This window comes from Bison bison, unplaced genomic scaffold, assembly GCF_000754665.1.
Source record: "Bison bison bison isolate TAMUID 2011002044 unplaced genomic scaffold, Bison_UMD1.0 scf7180017864145, whole genome shotgun sequence".
Lineage (NCBI taxonomy): Eukaryota > Metazoa > Chordata > Mammalia > Artiodactyla > Bovidae > Bison > Bison bison.
Window position 1 is genome coordinate 9061804 of NW_011494717.1, and position 13268 is coordinate 9075071.

Sequence of the window (13268 nt, forward strand, 5' to 3'; positions counted from 1 at the left end):
GCTTACTCCTTGGAAGGAAAGTTATGACCAACCTAGATAGCATATTCAAAAGCAGAGACATCACTTTGCCAACAAAGGTCCGTCTAGTCAAGGCTATGGTTTTTCCTGTGGTCATGTGTGGATGTGAGAGTTGGACTGTGAAGAAGGCTGAGTGCCTAAGAATGGATGCTTTTGAACTGTGGTGTTGGAGAAGACTCTTGAGAGTCCCTTGGACTGCAAGGAGATCCAACCAGTCCATTCTGAAGGAGATCAGCCCTTGGATTTCTTTGGAAGGAATGATGGTAAAGCTGCAACTCCAGTACTTTGGCCACCTCATGCGAAGAGTTGACTCATTGGAAAAGACTCTGATGCTGGGAGGGATTGGGGGCAGGAGGAGAAGGGGACGACAGAGGATGAGATGGCTGGATGGCATCACTGACTCAATGGATGTGAGTCTGGGTGAACACCGGGAGTTGGTGATGGCCAGGGAGGCCTGGCGTGCTGCGATTCATGGGGTCACAAAGAGTCGGACACGACTGAGTGTCTAAACTGAACTGAATTGACCTAGGAAGGTTCTAGAATGATGGTACAGTAGCACCTATTTAATACATCATTGTTCTCTGGACTGCTGTGTCAGGACAGACCCTGTCACCTGTGTGTGCACCCTATCCCAAAGGACACAGCTTCCAGGACAAGAGATGTGACTTTGGTAGGCCACTGAGAGTCACAGATCCGGGTTCTAGCCCTGCTTCAGCCAATCACTAGGCAAGCACTCCAGTTACCTGGTACATGAAAATGCAAACGACATGGTGTGTGCTTCTCTCCCAAAGTATAAAATCAGGTAGTCACGAAAAGTGCTTCGAAAACTACAATAACTGGAATTTAAGGAATGCATCAATCCTTTACAATCTTGAACCTTCATGAAATTCACACCTAGTAGATGAAGGAACTGAAGCTTAAGGAGGTTAGGTGGACGGATGAACCAGTATTTGAATCCAAATCAGTCCATTAGACTTCACCCCCAATTATTAAATGGTACTTTTCTGCATGAAGATAAGTTACTGCATTAGAGACGAAGGAACATCTGTGTTGAGTTTGAATTACTTATATCGAGAATGAATCTATTATTCCCTTTTAATATAACTTGTGAAAGTTCTGAGTTCTGTAGGGTCCCCCCTTTTCTATGCAAATACAGTTAAAATACAGGAATTTGAGGCAAAAAGGGGCCACTCTGAAATGCCAATGGTGGGACCTGGTGCAGGGTCCCTGGGTGGCACAGTCATTCTTTAGCTATAAGATGGCAGCCAAGGTGAGGCCCTTGCATGAAGTGGGTGATGGATAAATATGATGAAGAATAAATGATGAAACTCCAACTAAAAATCTTAATTTATTTACTTAAAAAATAATTGTAATATATATTGGAACTATATGTAACCTTGTTCTGTATTTTCCAAGTCTCCTGTAAGTGTGTTATCATACTTTCATAATTTAAAAAAATTAAAAAAAAAAAGGAATGAATGAGAGCCTGGCTAGGGCTAGAACCCTAGCAGCTTGGTGGGGTAGGGAAACAGGTTGAGCTGTGGCCCTCAGGACCAAGGTGGGGGGCTGTCAAGAGGGGCCTGAAGAGCCTGTGCTCTGGCCAGCTGGATGGGGCCAAGCAGAGACAGAGACCAAGTGTGGGTGGGCATAAGCAGAGTTTCTTCACAAGACTATAAAAGTCCACCTTAAATGTTCTATTTTTAAATGCTAAATAGCAACCTTCTTCCTCCTGCCCCCAAAGTGGAAATTCTCAGAGCAACATATTGTTCTGGTCAAGGACAAGTGGGCAGGACAGGCAACAGACCGAGCCACACGGGAAGAGAAGCAGCAGAGGAAAGTGCACGTTCAACCCCATGAACACATTACCCCCTGTAGACATGCACACCGGCCAGAGATCAGAAACCTCACCAGCCACCCTTGGTCCCCTGCAGGCCTCCCTCAGCAGGGGAAGACCTGTGCATGGGAGGAGGGGCTCTTCACCCTCGCCAGGGACAGGACTAGGGTGGACAAGAGCAGGTGCAGACAGTACAGGAACCCAGATTCTAGCCCAATGGCAGTTTTTATTCCTTAGGAACAAAGATATGTGGGTAAAACTCCAAAAGGAAACAGGAGCATGAATGACCAAATGACACGAGGGTGGCATGGCTCAGGAGTCAGACGGATGGCACACTCCACAGTGGACCTGGTCATGTCCTGGTTTCTCAACATCCACCCCATCCCCAAGTGCCCATTGCAAAGGTAGGGGGTGGGGCAGCGAGGTGAAAAACGTCCCTACTCTACACAAAGGAAATTAATGTACCTGCGTGTTCCGAGAGGCCTCTCAGGGACACCAAAACCTCCCTCTCAAGAATGGAGGTAGACAGATCAGGATGTCTGGGTAGCACAGACAACCTCAAAGTAGTGTCCCAGGGGCCCTGTGTGGCTGGCAGAAGCCATGCTCCAATGGGACTGCAAGGGACACAAGAGCTGGCCAAGGCAGCTCCACATCAATCTTGCCAGAGTGGGCCCAGCACAGCTATTTCCATTCACTTCAAAGAAGCCTGGCGATGCTGAATCAGAAGCCATTATCCTTTTGCCTGGAGATTTACCTCTATCCCTTTTTCTGGCAGAATTGTACCCCCTGCAAGCCTGGTTCTCTAGAGAACAGATGGGCAAAGAACAAGGAAAAACCTTGTCCTACTCTCACACCTCCTGTGACATGACAGCTTCTGCTGTAGCACAAACTCCCAAGAACAAGGTCCTTTGGTGTGGGTGAGGTCACTCAGTCTGTGACCCTCCTGCAGAACACGAGGGAACTCATCCCAGTACCGCAGGGGCCTCTGGGTCTGGGTCCCAAGTCTGTGATCCCAGGATCACAGTGAGGTCTCCTGGAGGATGAAGGTCGGGCTGATCCCCGGCTGGACGGGGCCTTCCTCAGGCACAGCCATGTCCACCTGGTCTCTGCTGCCCCTCAGCATCCCATTGCTCATCTTCTCTGGAAACATACGGGCTTCCAAGGAGAGGTCCTGGGGAATGTGGGCAAAGGGTGGGGTGAACGTGAGACGAAAGGGGAGGTGAAGGAACCTCCTTTTCCTCTTGCAGGAAGGGTGACCCCGCTGTGATCCTGGCTAGAAAGGGGACCAGCAAGGGGCAGCGGGGGGAGGAGCAGGCCTGGGGTGAGCACGAGGGTGGGAGGAGGGAGAGGACAGGCCAGCAGCTGTGGCCGCTCGGGGCCAAGACCCTTCTGCCCACCAAGCCCCCGCTTCCCTGTGGGAAGGAGCCGGCACCTGCTGCCGGATGGCCCAGGCTCAGGCAGATCATCAGAGAATGGGGGCTGGGGGAGAAAGAAGATAGGGGGGGGACGGAAACCAGAAGGTCCGGCAGTAGTCTGAGAGGGAGGGGAGGGGTGATCTGACAACAGAGGAGCTACCTGGCTGCCGGCTCTGCAGGGAAGCCGCTTCTGACAGGACAGGGGCAGGAGGGCAAGGAGTTTCGGCAACACTGGGTAAATGGTCCGAGGGTCCACGGTCCGGCCCCGCATGCCCCCTGAAGACAAAGTGCTCCTGAGACTCTAGTGTATAACCAGGGCACTTCCCAGAGCCATCCAATCTCACTCCTCTGAGCCCCTAGCCCCTACCCACCTCCTAGAGCTCCGCCAAGAAGCCTGACTATTCCAGACATCCAGGAGCCCCTGAGCTCAGACCCCAGACCCCTGAGTGCCATCCCTCGGGCAGTCCTCATTTCTTTGCGCGCCCACCCCACGCCCCCTCACCACTGAGCAGACTGACAGCCAGGCCCACCACAATGACGGTGGTGGAGTTGTGAGCGCTGTACCATAAGTACGACAGGGAATAGAGCCGCTGTAGCCCCGTGGGCCTGGGGAGAGCAGGGGGTGAGGACAATTAGCAACTCATTGAAGGAGCAACCGACCCTCAGGCACCTGGCTCCCCGCCCCCACCCCCTGCAAGGTCCCAGAGGTTGGGGAACCAACACCCAACATTCCCCACCCCCCAGGCTTCTAGTGGCCCATCCCTTAGCAAGGGCCCTGGAAAACCCCTCAAGAATGAGCTGCTTTCCCCAAGGAGAGAGTGAGCTCTGACTCACTTGGAGGCGGCAGTCGAGGGCATCAGTGTGGCCATGGTGACAGCAGTCAGATTGCTGGACAGGGAGAAGCTGGACCCGTTAGGGGGAGAGAGTGCTCTACCAGAGCCCATGCTGGTCACTATGCTCCCGATGCCGATCCAGAAGGCCATAATCAGTCCAGCCAACAGGCCCACGATGGCACCCTGCCCAGAGACGTGACACTCTCTTGTCACAAGGCCAGCCCCACCAAAGCTTTACACCAGTTCCCAGCACTCCTAGTGAAAGCCCTGCCAAGCCATTCCCCAGGTCCACCCCCACACATGACCCTGGAGTCATGTGGGTCACTCACAGGAGGATTTGCACAAGGAAAGAACATCCCAAGGCAGAAGAGTCCAAGCAGTGGCCCCCCAACCATACCAAAGATGCTGATGGCTGCCTGCAGAGGACAGGGTGAGAAAAAGAAAAGAACACACAGGCTCAGAGACCCCAGCCTCAGCAATGTGGCAGAGCCACCACCACTGCCTCAGAGCCCCACCAGCCAGATCTGTCAGTCTCTTCTCCCTGGAACCACTAGAACGCAGGATCCTAGAGAGCAGAAACAGTTATGGGAATATGCCTGGGGTTCTCCAGAGGCTGATCCTTAGACCTCTCTGAGCCAATAACAACTCTGGGGCTTTTGGCTACTAGGGAGTCTGTTCAGACCTACAGGCGTAGCCGGTCAAAGGGGAACTTCTGACACCTGCCCTCTGTGTCAATTCCTTTCACGATAGTGGTCTTCTTCCCTTTCTGATTTCAATCTGCTCCTTTTCTCCCCCAACAATTCTGTTCCCTCATTACCTGCAGCACAGGTCCCATCTGCGAGGAAATATAGGCCATTCCCAGACAAAGTAGCCCATAACCAAAGGCTGGGAAAAAAGCAGGGGAGAAATAAGCAGATGTGAGTTAACACAATAAGCAGGGAAAGCAGAGCAAAGCTCTTTCCCTGGTCAAACTACTACCTCTCTGTCCCTGGGAAGGGAGCATATTACCTCAGGACCCAGCTCCAGGTCCCTCCCACCCTGTCCTCACTTCTAGGTGACCAAGACTGCTCCCCAGGAAGTTCCCTGGCACATAATCAAGGTCAGTGCTTTACTGGGCAAGTGTACTTCAAAACAGACAGCCGACAGTGCTTAGGAGGTATCTTAGAAAGTACATGGCTGAAAAGATAAGGAAGTATAATCCCACCAATGATTCTGGAAAGCATGGTGGCCCGGACTTCAGAGACACGAGGGAACCAGGGTCGAATCAAGTCTTCCATTGTAACAGTTGCCAGTGAATTAAAAGCAGAGGATATGGTGCTGAAAGAAGGAAGAGAAAGTCAGGTCCAGAAGGGCAAACCTAACAAGGGACCCTATTGAGGGACAAGTGCCCTAAAGGCAGGAGAGGACGCATGTAACCCAAACACTACTCTGACAGCTGGAACCGAGGAAGAGGCCTGGGAGGCAGGGACACCTGGCCTCTTCTGACTGGGGTTCAGGTTTGGTTCAAGTAAATCAATTCCTGGTATAGAAGACTCCTTCACCAAAAAGGGGCCTCGCCTAGGAGAGGACATGCCTGTCCACACAGAAGAGCTGTCCCTTGTCGTTCACACACAAACAGGCACAATGAGAGGCTCAGAGGGACCTCCCATCCACCTGTCACCTTGTACTCAGAGGGGTCAGCTGTGTCAAGCCTGAGGGGAAAGGTCAAGGTACCTGAGGGAGCCACTGAAGAGGCAGGCGACGAAGAGCCCAGGCAGCCCCGGCAGGCCTCTCAGGAGATCCATCACAAAGTACAAGACGAACTGCAGGCGGAGCAGAAGAGTACAGCTCTGCTCAGAGAAGCCCTTCCCAGGGGAGCGCCGCCCTTCCCCTGCATGTGCCACCCACATGCGCCGACCAGTCTTTGGAGACTGGGCGCCTTAGGAAGGGGGCCAGGCACTGAAGGCGACCCCACAGTAAGTGGAGAGAAAGCGGGCTCTGTACAAAGAAGGACGCAGCAGCCCGTGCCCCAGCTCTCCCCCAGCCAGTGGTGTGACTTGAGCACGCTAGCCACCCCATTGGGTCACCTTTTCTCCTCTACCAGATGAGGCTGTGAGGAGGGATAGAAGAGATCAGCTGTGTGATGGCTCCCCATAGGGCAGGTGGTACGGAGGAGTGAGTCAGTAAAGGGAGGTCCCCGCTCCGTGGGCTGGGCCCTATGATCAGCTGCAGAATCCCAGGGAGGAAGGACTTCACATGCAGTGCCCACCCCAGGTGGGGGTCCTCTCTGCAGCTACCCAGACACTCCCTTTGGAGGGGTCCAGGCAGGGGGCAGGGAGGCCGTCTCACCTGGTCAGGGGCTGCCTGACTCTGCTGGGTGCTCATAGGATACTCCTGGTAGTAGGTAAACATGACCAGGCCAATGAGGCAGCCCATGCTGAGCGCCACCTGCTGGCAGGGGAAGACGGCATAGCAGGAGCTGCAAGAGAGGCCAGTGCAAGCAGAGGGTGTTAGCAGGCATGTCCCCACACCCCAGAAGGCAGGTCCACGTCCTGCCCAGTGGGTGTGCCCTGGTATCCTGCCCCACCGAAACTGCCGCAGCAGAACCAGGTCCCAGTCTCTCCCCCATCCCGGGCCCCCCGTCTTCCCAGTCCTGCCCTCACAGCACTGCAGCCTTCTCCGTGCGGGAACTGAGGTAGCGCTGCACCTGCGCCTGGTTCACTCCATACAAGGAGAGCATCATGAAGACACCCCCGAAGGCCAACGTCCAGAACGTGTGCCGCACAAACGGGTCCGGGTCCAGCCTGCCATAGACACCAACGTGCCACTGTGGCCCCAGACTCAGCCTTCCCTGCCCTCCTCCGACAGGGGGCAGGGCAGAGAGATGGCTGCCGGGGCCAAAGTGGACTCAAGACAGGACAGCAGGCTGGGTGGGGAGGGAGTGGTTCCATTCTACCAACCCACAGCCTCATCCCAGGTACTAGAAACATCCTGACACCTGACCACCCGGGGGAACACTGAGCTTGTCCTCCACCCCTGCAGGCCCAGCCTCCCACTGGCCTCAAGGCTGCACTTCAACTCCCACAGCTTCCTCTCTGCTTACTACCACCCTAGGCGCAGGCTCTAAGAGGGGCTCAGCTCCCAGGCACGACAGACCCCAGCCAGGGAAGGGGTGTACTTACTCAATTCCAGAGATGAGGCCATGCTGGGAAGCCACTTCCCACACGTGCCCCAAACCGCCCACCTTGGCCGACCCCACAATGATAACTGCCAGCTGCCCCAGGAACATGACCAGTGTCTGGAAGACATCTGTCCAGATGACTGCCTTCAGTCCACCCTACAGGGAGAAGACAGCACCCCTGCCACCGATGTCCACGGAGCCACACCACCAGCGAGGGCAGCAGCCAGCTGCTGACATCCTTCCCATCCCATTCCCTGCCATCACATCCCATCCCCCGACACGATCCCATCCCTTTTCACAACACCCATCTCCTCACCTATATTCTTATCTACTACCCACCTACTTATCTTGTCCCACCTTTTCCTCTTTCCCCCACCTCCCTCCTCTCCACCCTTCCCTAAGACTGGTTACCAGAGCAGTGTAGATGGTACAGACAATGCCTAGGGTCAGCACTGACAGCCAGAGATCAAAGCCAGTCACTGTAAACAGATAAAAATCACATTCCTATCTCCAGAGGAGGGTTTCCCAGGGATAAACCAGGGAAATGCAGTAAGATATGAACCATTTGATTATAAGGATGAAATAAATCATTTACCACAATGGAAAAAAAAAAAAAGGTTTGTAAAGCTCCACCAAGAGGTGTTGATTAACCAATTCAGATGGGGCCTGGTAATGTTTGATTAGCTTTCCACCTCTAGTGAAGACCAGCCAAGGGCCCAGAGTGGAATAATTCCTTGGTCAAGGTTAGGTTCTTTTCTGCATTCTTTCCTCCACCTGCCCCTCCCAAAGGTTTTCCCTAGCCTGCAGTGGCTGGGAGCCAGGGACTGTGACTCCTCACCTGCATTGAGGGCCAAGGATGGTGCATAGAGGACGACCCCCATATAGATCACCTGTTGGGTGTGGAGAGAAAATGTGACGGGAGGAGCCGATGAGGTGGGGCAGAGAGAAGAAAAGACAGACCTCAGCTCCAATATCCCAGAGGCCTTCCTTCACCTACACTCCCCCTCCCTCTCCCTTCTCCCAAAATTTGGTTTGCCACCACCATGGTTATGTGTGCTAGAACTGGAAGGGACGGCAACAAGATGTCTCCGGGGGTGAGCAGGAATTTCAGTCTTGCTAGTCTGAGAGCAGGGAAGGCTCCAGCGAGCCCAAATCCATGTCTCTCTACCCTGCACCAGGTTCAACTTCTATCCTCATTCCACTTACCATCTGAAAGATGAAGGTCACAGTTCCACAAACACGCACAGCTTTATTGAACCGGAGTTCCAGGTACTAGGTAGGAGTAAATTAAAAAAAAAACAAACACAATGCATTCCTCCCCACCCCATCCCCAACAAATCACCCACAACTTCCCTCAGGAAGCCCAGGAACAGAGGAAATAGCCAACTCATATCCACTCTGGGCCCCCCTCAGCACAGTGCTTCTCCCCGAACTCCTACCCTGCCCAACCTCACCACAGTGAACTTCTAGACACATGATGTATTTATTCTCTGCCCCTCTCATCAGGCAGACAGAGTTGAGGGGCCCAGATCCCTGTGTGCCTGGTTCCTTCTCTCTACCCCTGCCCCTGAGAGTCCTCTGTGCTCCTCCCTACCTACCTCATAGGCACTGGTGATATGCAGGCGGTAGAAGATGGGGATGAAGACATGTGCTGGGATCAGCAGTCCTAGGAAATAGCAGCAGCCCAGGAACCAATACTGGGTCCCGAATCGGTAGATCTCAGACGGCACACCCAGGATGGCCACAGCTGACTGGAAGGTGGCCAGCAAGGACAGGGCCACAGGAAGGCAGCCCATTTTTCGATCTGCCAACAGCAACTGGCCGATGCTATGTTGGCCCCAGCCACGATAGGCATGGTAGAGCCCGATGGCAAGGGAGAGAACCAGCAGCAGGACAAAGACCACATAGTCCACCAGGCTGAAGGTGGACGTGACCACGTTGGTGTCTGAGGCTGGAGGGAGGGGCGTGGCGGTGCTCAACCCCACGCTCATATTCTCTCTGAGTCTGTGACCTACGGCCACTTGCTCTTCCTGGGGTCTGGGCTGCCACTCAGCTGGGCAGTGACAGGCAAGCCGCTACAACCTGACTTCCAGACACCGCCTCACAGTCCTCCTCCACCAAGTGACATTGTCCAGGGTGATCTACAAAGAAACTGGCTCTCAGGCAGGCCTCCCCGGCCTTCACCTACCCTCGGGCTTGTGCATTCCACACCCATCAGATTTGCCCAGCCAGGCCCCAGGGCAACCAGAAAGGTCTGGAGGCATTGATATGTGTTTAGTAGGGCAGAGTTGGGAGGAGAGGGAGGAAGCAGCAGATTGAGATAGCCAGGAGGTAACTATTTGGCCAAGACCTTTCTGGGTATACACAACTGTGAAACTTAAGAACCTTCTAAGGTCTTCACCCTAGCAGGAAAAGAAAAATCACCTCTAGCCCACCCTCTAGTTTCTTCTCAGAATCCCCTGCCCCACCCGCTGCCTGAACACACAGACCCAGTCACTACAATGTAAGCCAGCAGAGTCCAGCCTGGCGCCTCCACCTAGCAGGGAAGAAGAAACTTCAGGAAAGAGACTAACAAAACCATGGCCTCTATTCTCCCAGCCTCAGGCCCCACCTTCCGAACAGCACGCCTTTTCAGCACTGATCACCAGGAAGACCACCTCCACAGCAGCCTCAAATTCCTTTTCAGGCATCCCCAGGCCAACGACTCTGTTCTCCCCAACTTATTTAAAGCCCTGCCAACCACCTCTCAGCTCTTCTACCTGTAACACGGCAGTCAGTAGCAGATCCAGGGAGAGATTGGGTTCAAAAGTGAGAGGCCAACATGCTGGAACCAGGGGTTCACAGTTACAATTTCAGGGGCACTTCAGAAAGAAGCTAGCCAGCCAGGGAGTTGGGGCAGGGGTGGGCAAGAGAAACAGTCAGGGAAAGTGGTGCTATCCCACAGGAGCAGACACCCACCTCAAGGAGCAATCCCTGCTGTGAAGCAAGGCTGCCTGGAGAAGCTGCGTGTCTGGAGCTGAACGGAGGCTGAAGGCCTGGTCTATAAGAAGCAGAGGTGAGAAGAGCTAAGGTGAAGCTCAGCAGCTATTTGTTGCGGCCCCTTCAGGGAACCAATCACTGCGGTCCAAATGGCCCTATCACCCTACAACCCCCAAACTCCAGCTCAGCCCTAGAGACTCCAGAATGGAGAGCAGGGAGCTCACATTCAACAGCATTCTTAGATGGATTAGGCTTTTGCTGCAAGTCCCACTTGGCACTGAATGCCAGGAGGAATTGCAAAAGAGTTGCTGAGAGATGGGAAAGTTGCTGTTCTAACTCCTGCACAATAAATACTAATCCTTAGAGAATATATTAAATACCATTATCCTCAGAACAAGGACCAGATCACGGTATGCCAAAACTTAGAGGAATCTTAGGAGATCACTAGCATAACCCCCTCATTTACCAACAGACACACCAAGGCCTGCGAATTTAGAAAGCCTAACATGATGACCATTAACATTTTTGAACACATGTTGTAAAACACAGCACTGTGCTATGTACTTTATAAGTATTAGCAATGATAATAATATCTATACCTTTCAAAACACCATGTCTCTCAGGTTATACACTTTATATGAACACTCTTTAGTTCTCTAGGGTTGGACAGCATCATATAAAACAACAGAGAAATAATAGGATTGTCAGTAAGTGTGACAGGTAATTCACCAGAAGCCCCTCCCTCCCTAGTCCCTGAACTGGGGCTGGAGCAGAGTGTTAACTGTTGTCAATCATTCCTGGAACAAAGTTTAGGTTTCAACTAATCTAGAGACAGATTAACATAAATCATGTCTTCTGTTCTTGCCCACTAGGAGAAAGATCAGCTTCGCTGTCTTCCGGCCCTCCTACCCTGTGTTCTTGGATATATGTTGCCTGCCTGGCAAGATATGGCTTCATGCAGACCAAACCTGAACCCTGAACCTCCTGGGGACAACGAAGAGGTGAAAACAAGTTGGCAACTCTTGAATCACATGTTCTACTAAGTCACAAATGTGAGTCCCCAGAACAATGTTCCCAACAGGCCACTCAGGTTTAACCTAAAGATGCCTGGGGCTTTGCTACATTGCAACATCTCAAGTTTTCTCACTCCTCTTTGGCAAGGTTTTCATTGCTATGATAGAGGTGATAGGAACTACCAGAGAGTAAGAGGAAATATGTCTGCTGTGTACAAATGTACAGACGTAAAGGGTTAATGATATGGCTAGGCAGGTAGTTGCAGAAAGGAAGGAAGGTCAAAGTATAGAATGGAAAACAAGATGTACAGAAACGCAGACTCTCTGCTGCTGGGGTAAACTGGCAGGGCTTCCTGAGAATTCTATTTGCATGAGATGCAGAGAACCCTCCTGGATAGCTGAAGAAAGAGCCAGGCAAGACAGGAAAAACCTGACCCAGTAACAAAAACTTCACCAGACACAGTTCTAAGAGCAGGACAGGGACCTTCTAACCTTTAAAAAACTCACCTCTCTCTGAGAGGTGCTAAAAGTAACAGAAAAGCTGTTTCACTAAAACTCTAACACACAGGGCACCAAATAGCAGGCTGTAGGGGGCTCTTTTTAAAAGTCTGATATACACAGACAAGAAAGAGAATCATTCCTAACCACCCTAATCACACTCTCACTTTGGTAGCAAAATGAATTGCTTTGCCCCCTACAAAAGGCAAATGGGCCACCGGAGGACCAATCTTCCCCAAAAGATGCCTTCAAAATCTGTCCTTGTGCCTAGAATCCCGCAAGATCTGAAAGGCTCTAGAGGTCCTCATTAAAACGCTAGTAACTAATGCCTTAGTAAATGTGCCAGCCCTCTGAAAGTAAATGCTTTTAGATTCCAGACACCTGGGGGTAGGTAGAAGGGGAGCCAGGCTAGAAGACGAGCTTTGATTAGCTTTGATGAGTTTTTTCTGGCCCTAACCAAAGCCCACACTCAGGCCCTCCCGGCACGGGGCTCCCTTGGCGCCCCTTCGGTCGGGGCCTCGTGCCACCACGGGATAGCCCTCGTCTTCCCCTTACCTCCAGGGCCCAGCCAAGACTAAGAAGGTCTTGTCGTTCTTCCCGAGATCTGCATCGCTCCTTTTCTGGGAAGACAAAGGAGATGAAGACTTAGGGGACTATCTATCCCGCTTCCACCTCCTCGCCAGAGCACCGGACGCCGCGTGGTTTCAGGACTGAGCTGAAAGGGACAGGGTGCCCCGAGCGTCCTCAGGCTCGTCTCCTCCCGACAGGATTTGCCCTTCGTCCTTTGCTCCCCATCACCCTTACCCTCTTTATTTCCTGACTTCTCTCCTCCCTCCACACGCGAGGTGGCACAACCACTACCACCTCGCCGCCTGCACGCTCACCTTCCCCGGACTCCAGGCTAGGAGCCGGCCCACCCCGCTCCTCATCTTTCTGCTCCTCCCCGTCCCTCCCCGCCCTGACGCCACTCTCCGCAGCCTGTGTGCTCCAACCCAACCCCTCACGGCCCGCCCTCGACCGGCCCTCCTGCTCGATCTCCACACGTGGGTCCGGCCTCCGCGGGAGAGCGGGCCCGGCCACGCCGGGCCGGGTGACAGCTGAGTCCCGCCCCCTGCCCGTCCTCGCGCCGCCATGTTTACTGCGGGCAGATGGATTAACCCCGAGTTGCTTCAGAGACGCTACCCCGACGTCCGGGAGCATGGAACGCGGCGCTGAGAAAGCGGTGGCAAGGAGGTCTTCGCTTAAGGGGGGAGAAGGGTGTGGTTAGTCCCCCGAACTAGGACTGGGGCCCCCAACGACAACAACAAAAAAATGCGCTGACCCCCACGACTAAAGGTAACCCCAGCCCTCCCAGCACCGACCAACCCACCTGACTAGCGGGGCGGGCCAGGCCACGCCCCGCACGGGGGCGTGACACGGTGGGAGGCAGGGCCGCACGCGCGTCTCGCGATCAGTGGAGAAGGTCGGAAGGAGCGAAAAATGGCCCCTTGCGGGCTCGGCAGTCCTTTGAGCTTGGTT

At 53.4% G+C, this 13268-nt stretch overlaps 2 protein-coding genes across 9 annotated transcripts in view; one reads left to right on the forward strand and one right to left on the reverse strand.

The window, feature by feature from the left end:
- Nucleotides 1-2061: 2061 nt before the first annotated feature.
- On the reverse strand, nucleotides 2062-13138 carry SLC5A6 (solute carrier family 5 (sodium/multivitamin and iodide cotransporter), member 6). Of its 8 annotated transcripts, none has more exons than XM_010840624.1 (18): nucleotides 13120-13138; nucleotides 12306-12370; nucleotides 10219-10300; nucleotides 8859-9401; nucleotides 8467-8532; nucleotides 8099-8150; nucleotides 7672-7739; nucleotides 7262-7416; nucleotides 6743-6883; nucleotides 6429-6558; nucleotides 5814-5902; nucleotides 5305-5417; nucleotides 4918-4985; nucleotides 4430-4516; nucleotides 4102-4283; nucleotides 3770-3873; nucleotides 3428-3543; nucleotides 2062-3023 (listed from the first exon to the last, which is right to left on the reverse strand). In XM_010840624.1, exons 4-18 carry the CDS (start codon nucleotides 9249-9251, stop codon nucleotides 2871-2873), a joined length of 1917 nt encoding a protein of 638 aa, XP_010838926.1. In that variant the 5' UTR covers nucleotides 9252-9401; nucleotides 10219-10300; nucleotides 12306-12370; nucleotides 13120-13138; the 3' UTR covers nucleotides 2062-2870. The 8 variants fall into 8 exon arrangements, with proteins under 8 accessions (XP_010838926.1, XP_010838925.1, XP_010838924.1 ...); XM_010840623.1 differs by lacking the exon at nucleotides 13120-13138 and adding an exon at nucleotides 12933-13084; XM_010840622.1 differs by lacking the exon at nucleotides 13120-13138 and adding an exon at nucleotides 12635-12866.
- A 26-nt stretch (nucleotides 13139-13164) lies between these two features.
- Nucleotides 13165-13268, forward strand: part of ATRAID (all-trans retinoic acid-induced differentiation factor) — a 4798-nt gene continuing 4694 nt past the window's right edge. Inside the window, exon 1 of the mRNA XM_010840619.1 lies at nucleotides 13165-13267. Within this exon, the coding sequence (XP_010838921.1) occupies nucleotides 13230-13267 (38 nt within the window). The 5' untranslated portion in view covers nucleotides 13165-13229. The remainder of the gene's footprint in view (nucleotide 13268) is intronic.

Coding starts and splice junctions, on each gene's coding strand:
- SLC5A6 (XM_010840627.1), bottom strand. CDS start 9,251: ATGAGCGTGGGGTTGAGCACCGCCACGCCCCTCCCTCCAGCCTCAGAC. Junction 6,559..6,742: donor ACGGAGAAGGCTGCAGTGCT/GTGAGGGCAGGA, acceptor CCTCTCTTGCAG/CTCCTGCTATGCCGTCTTCC. Junction 4,284..4,429: donor TTCCTTGTGCAAATCCTCCT/GTGAGTGACCCA, acceptor GTCTCTGGGCAG/GGTGCCATCGTGGGCCTGTT.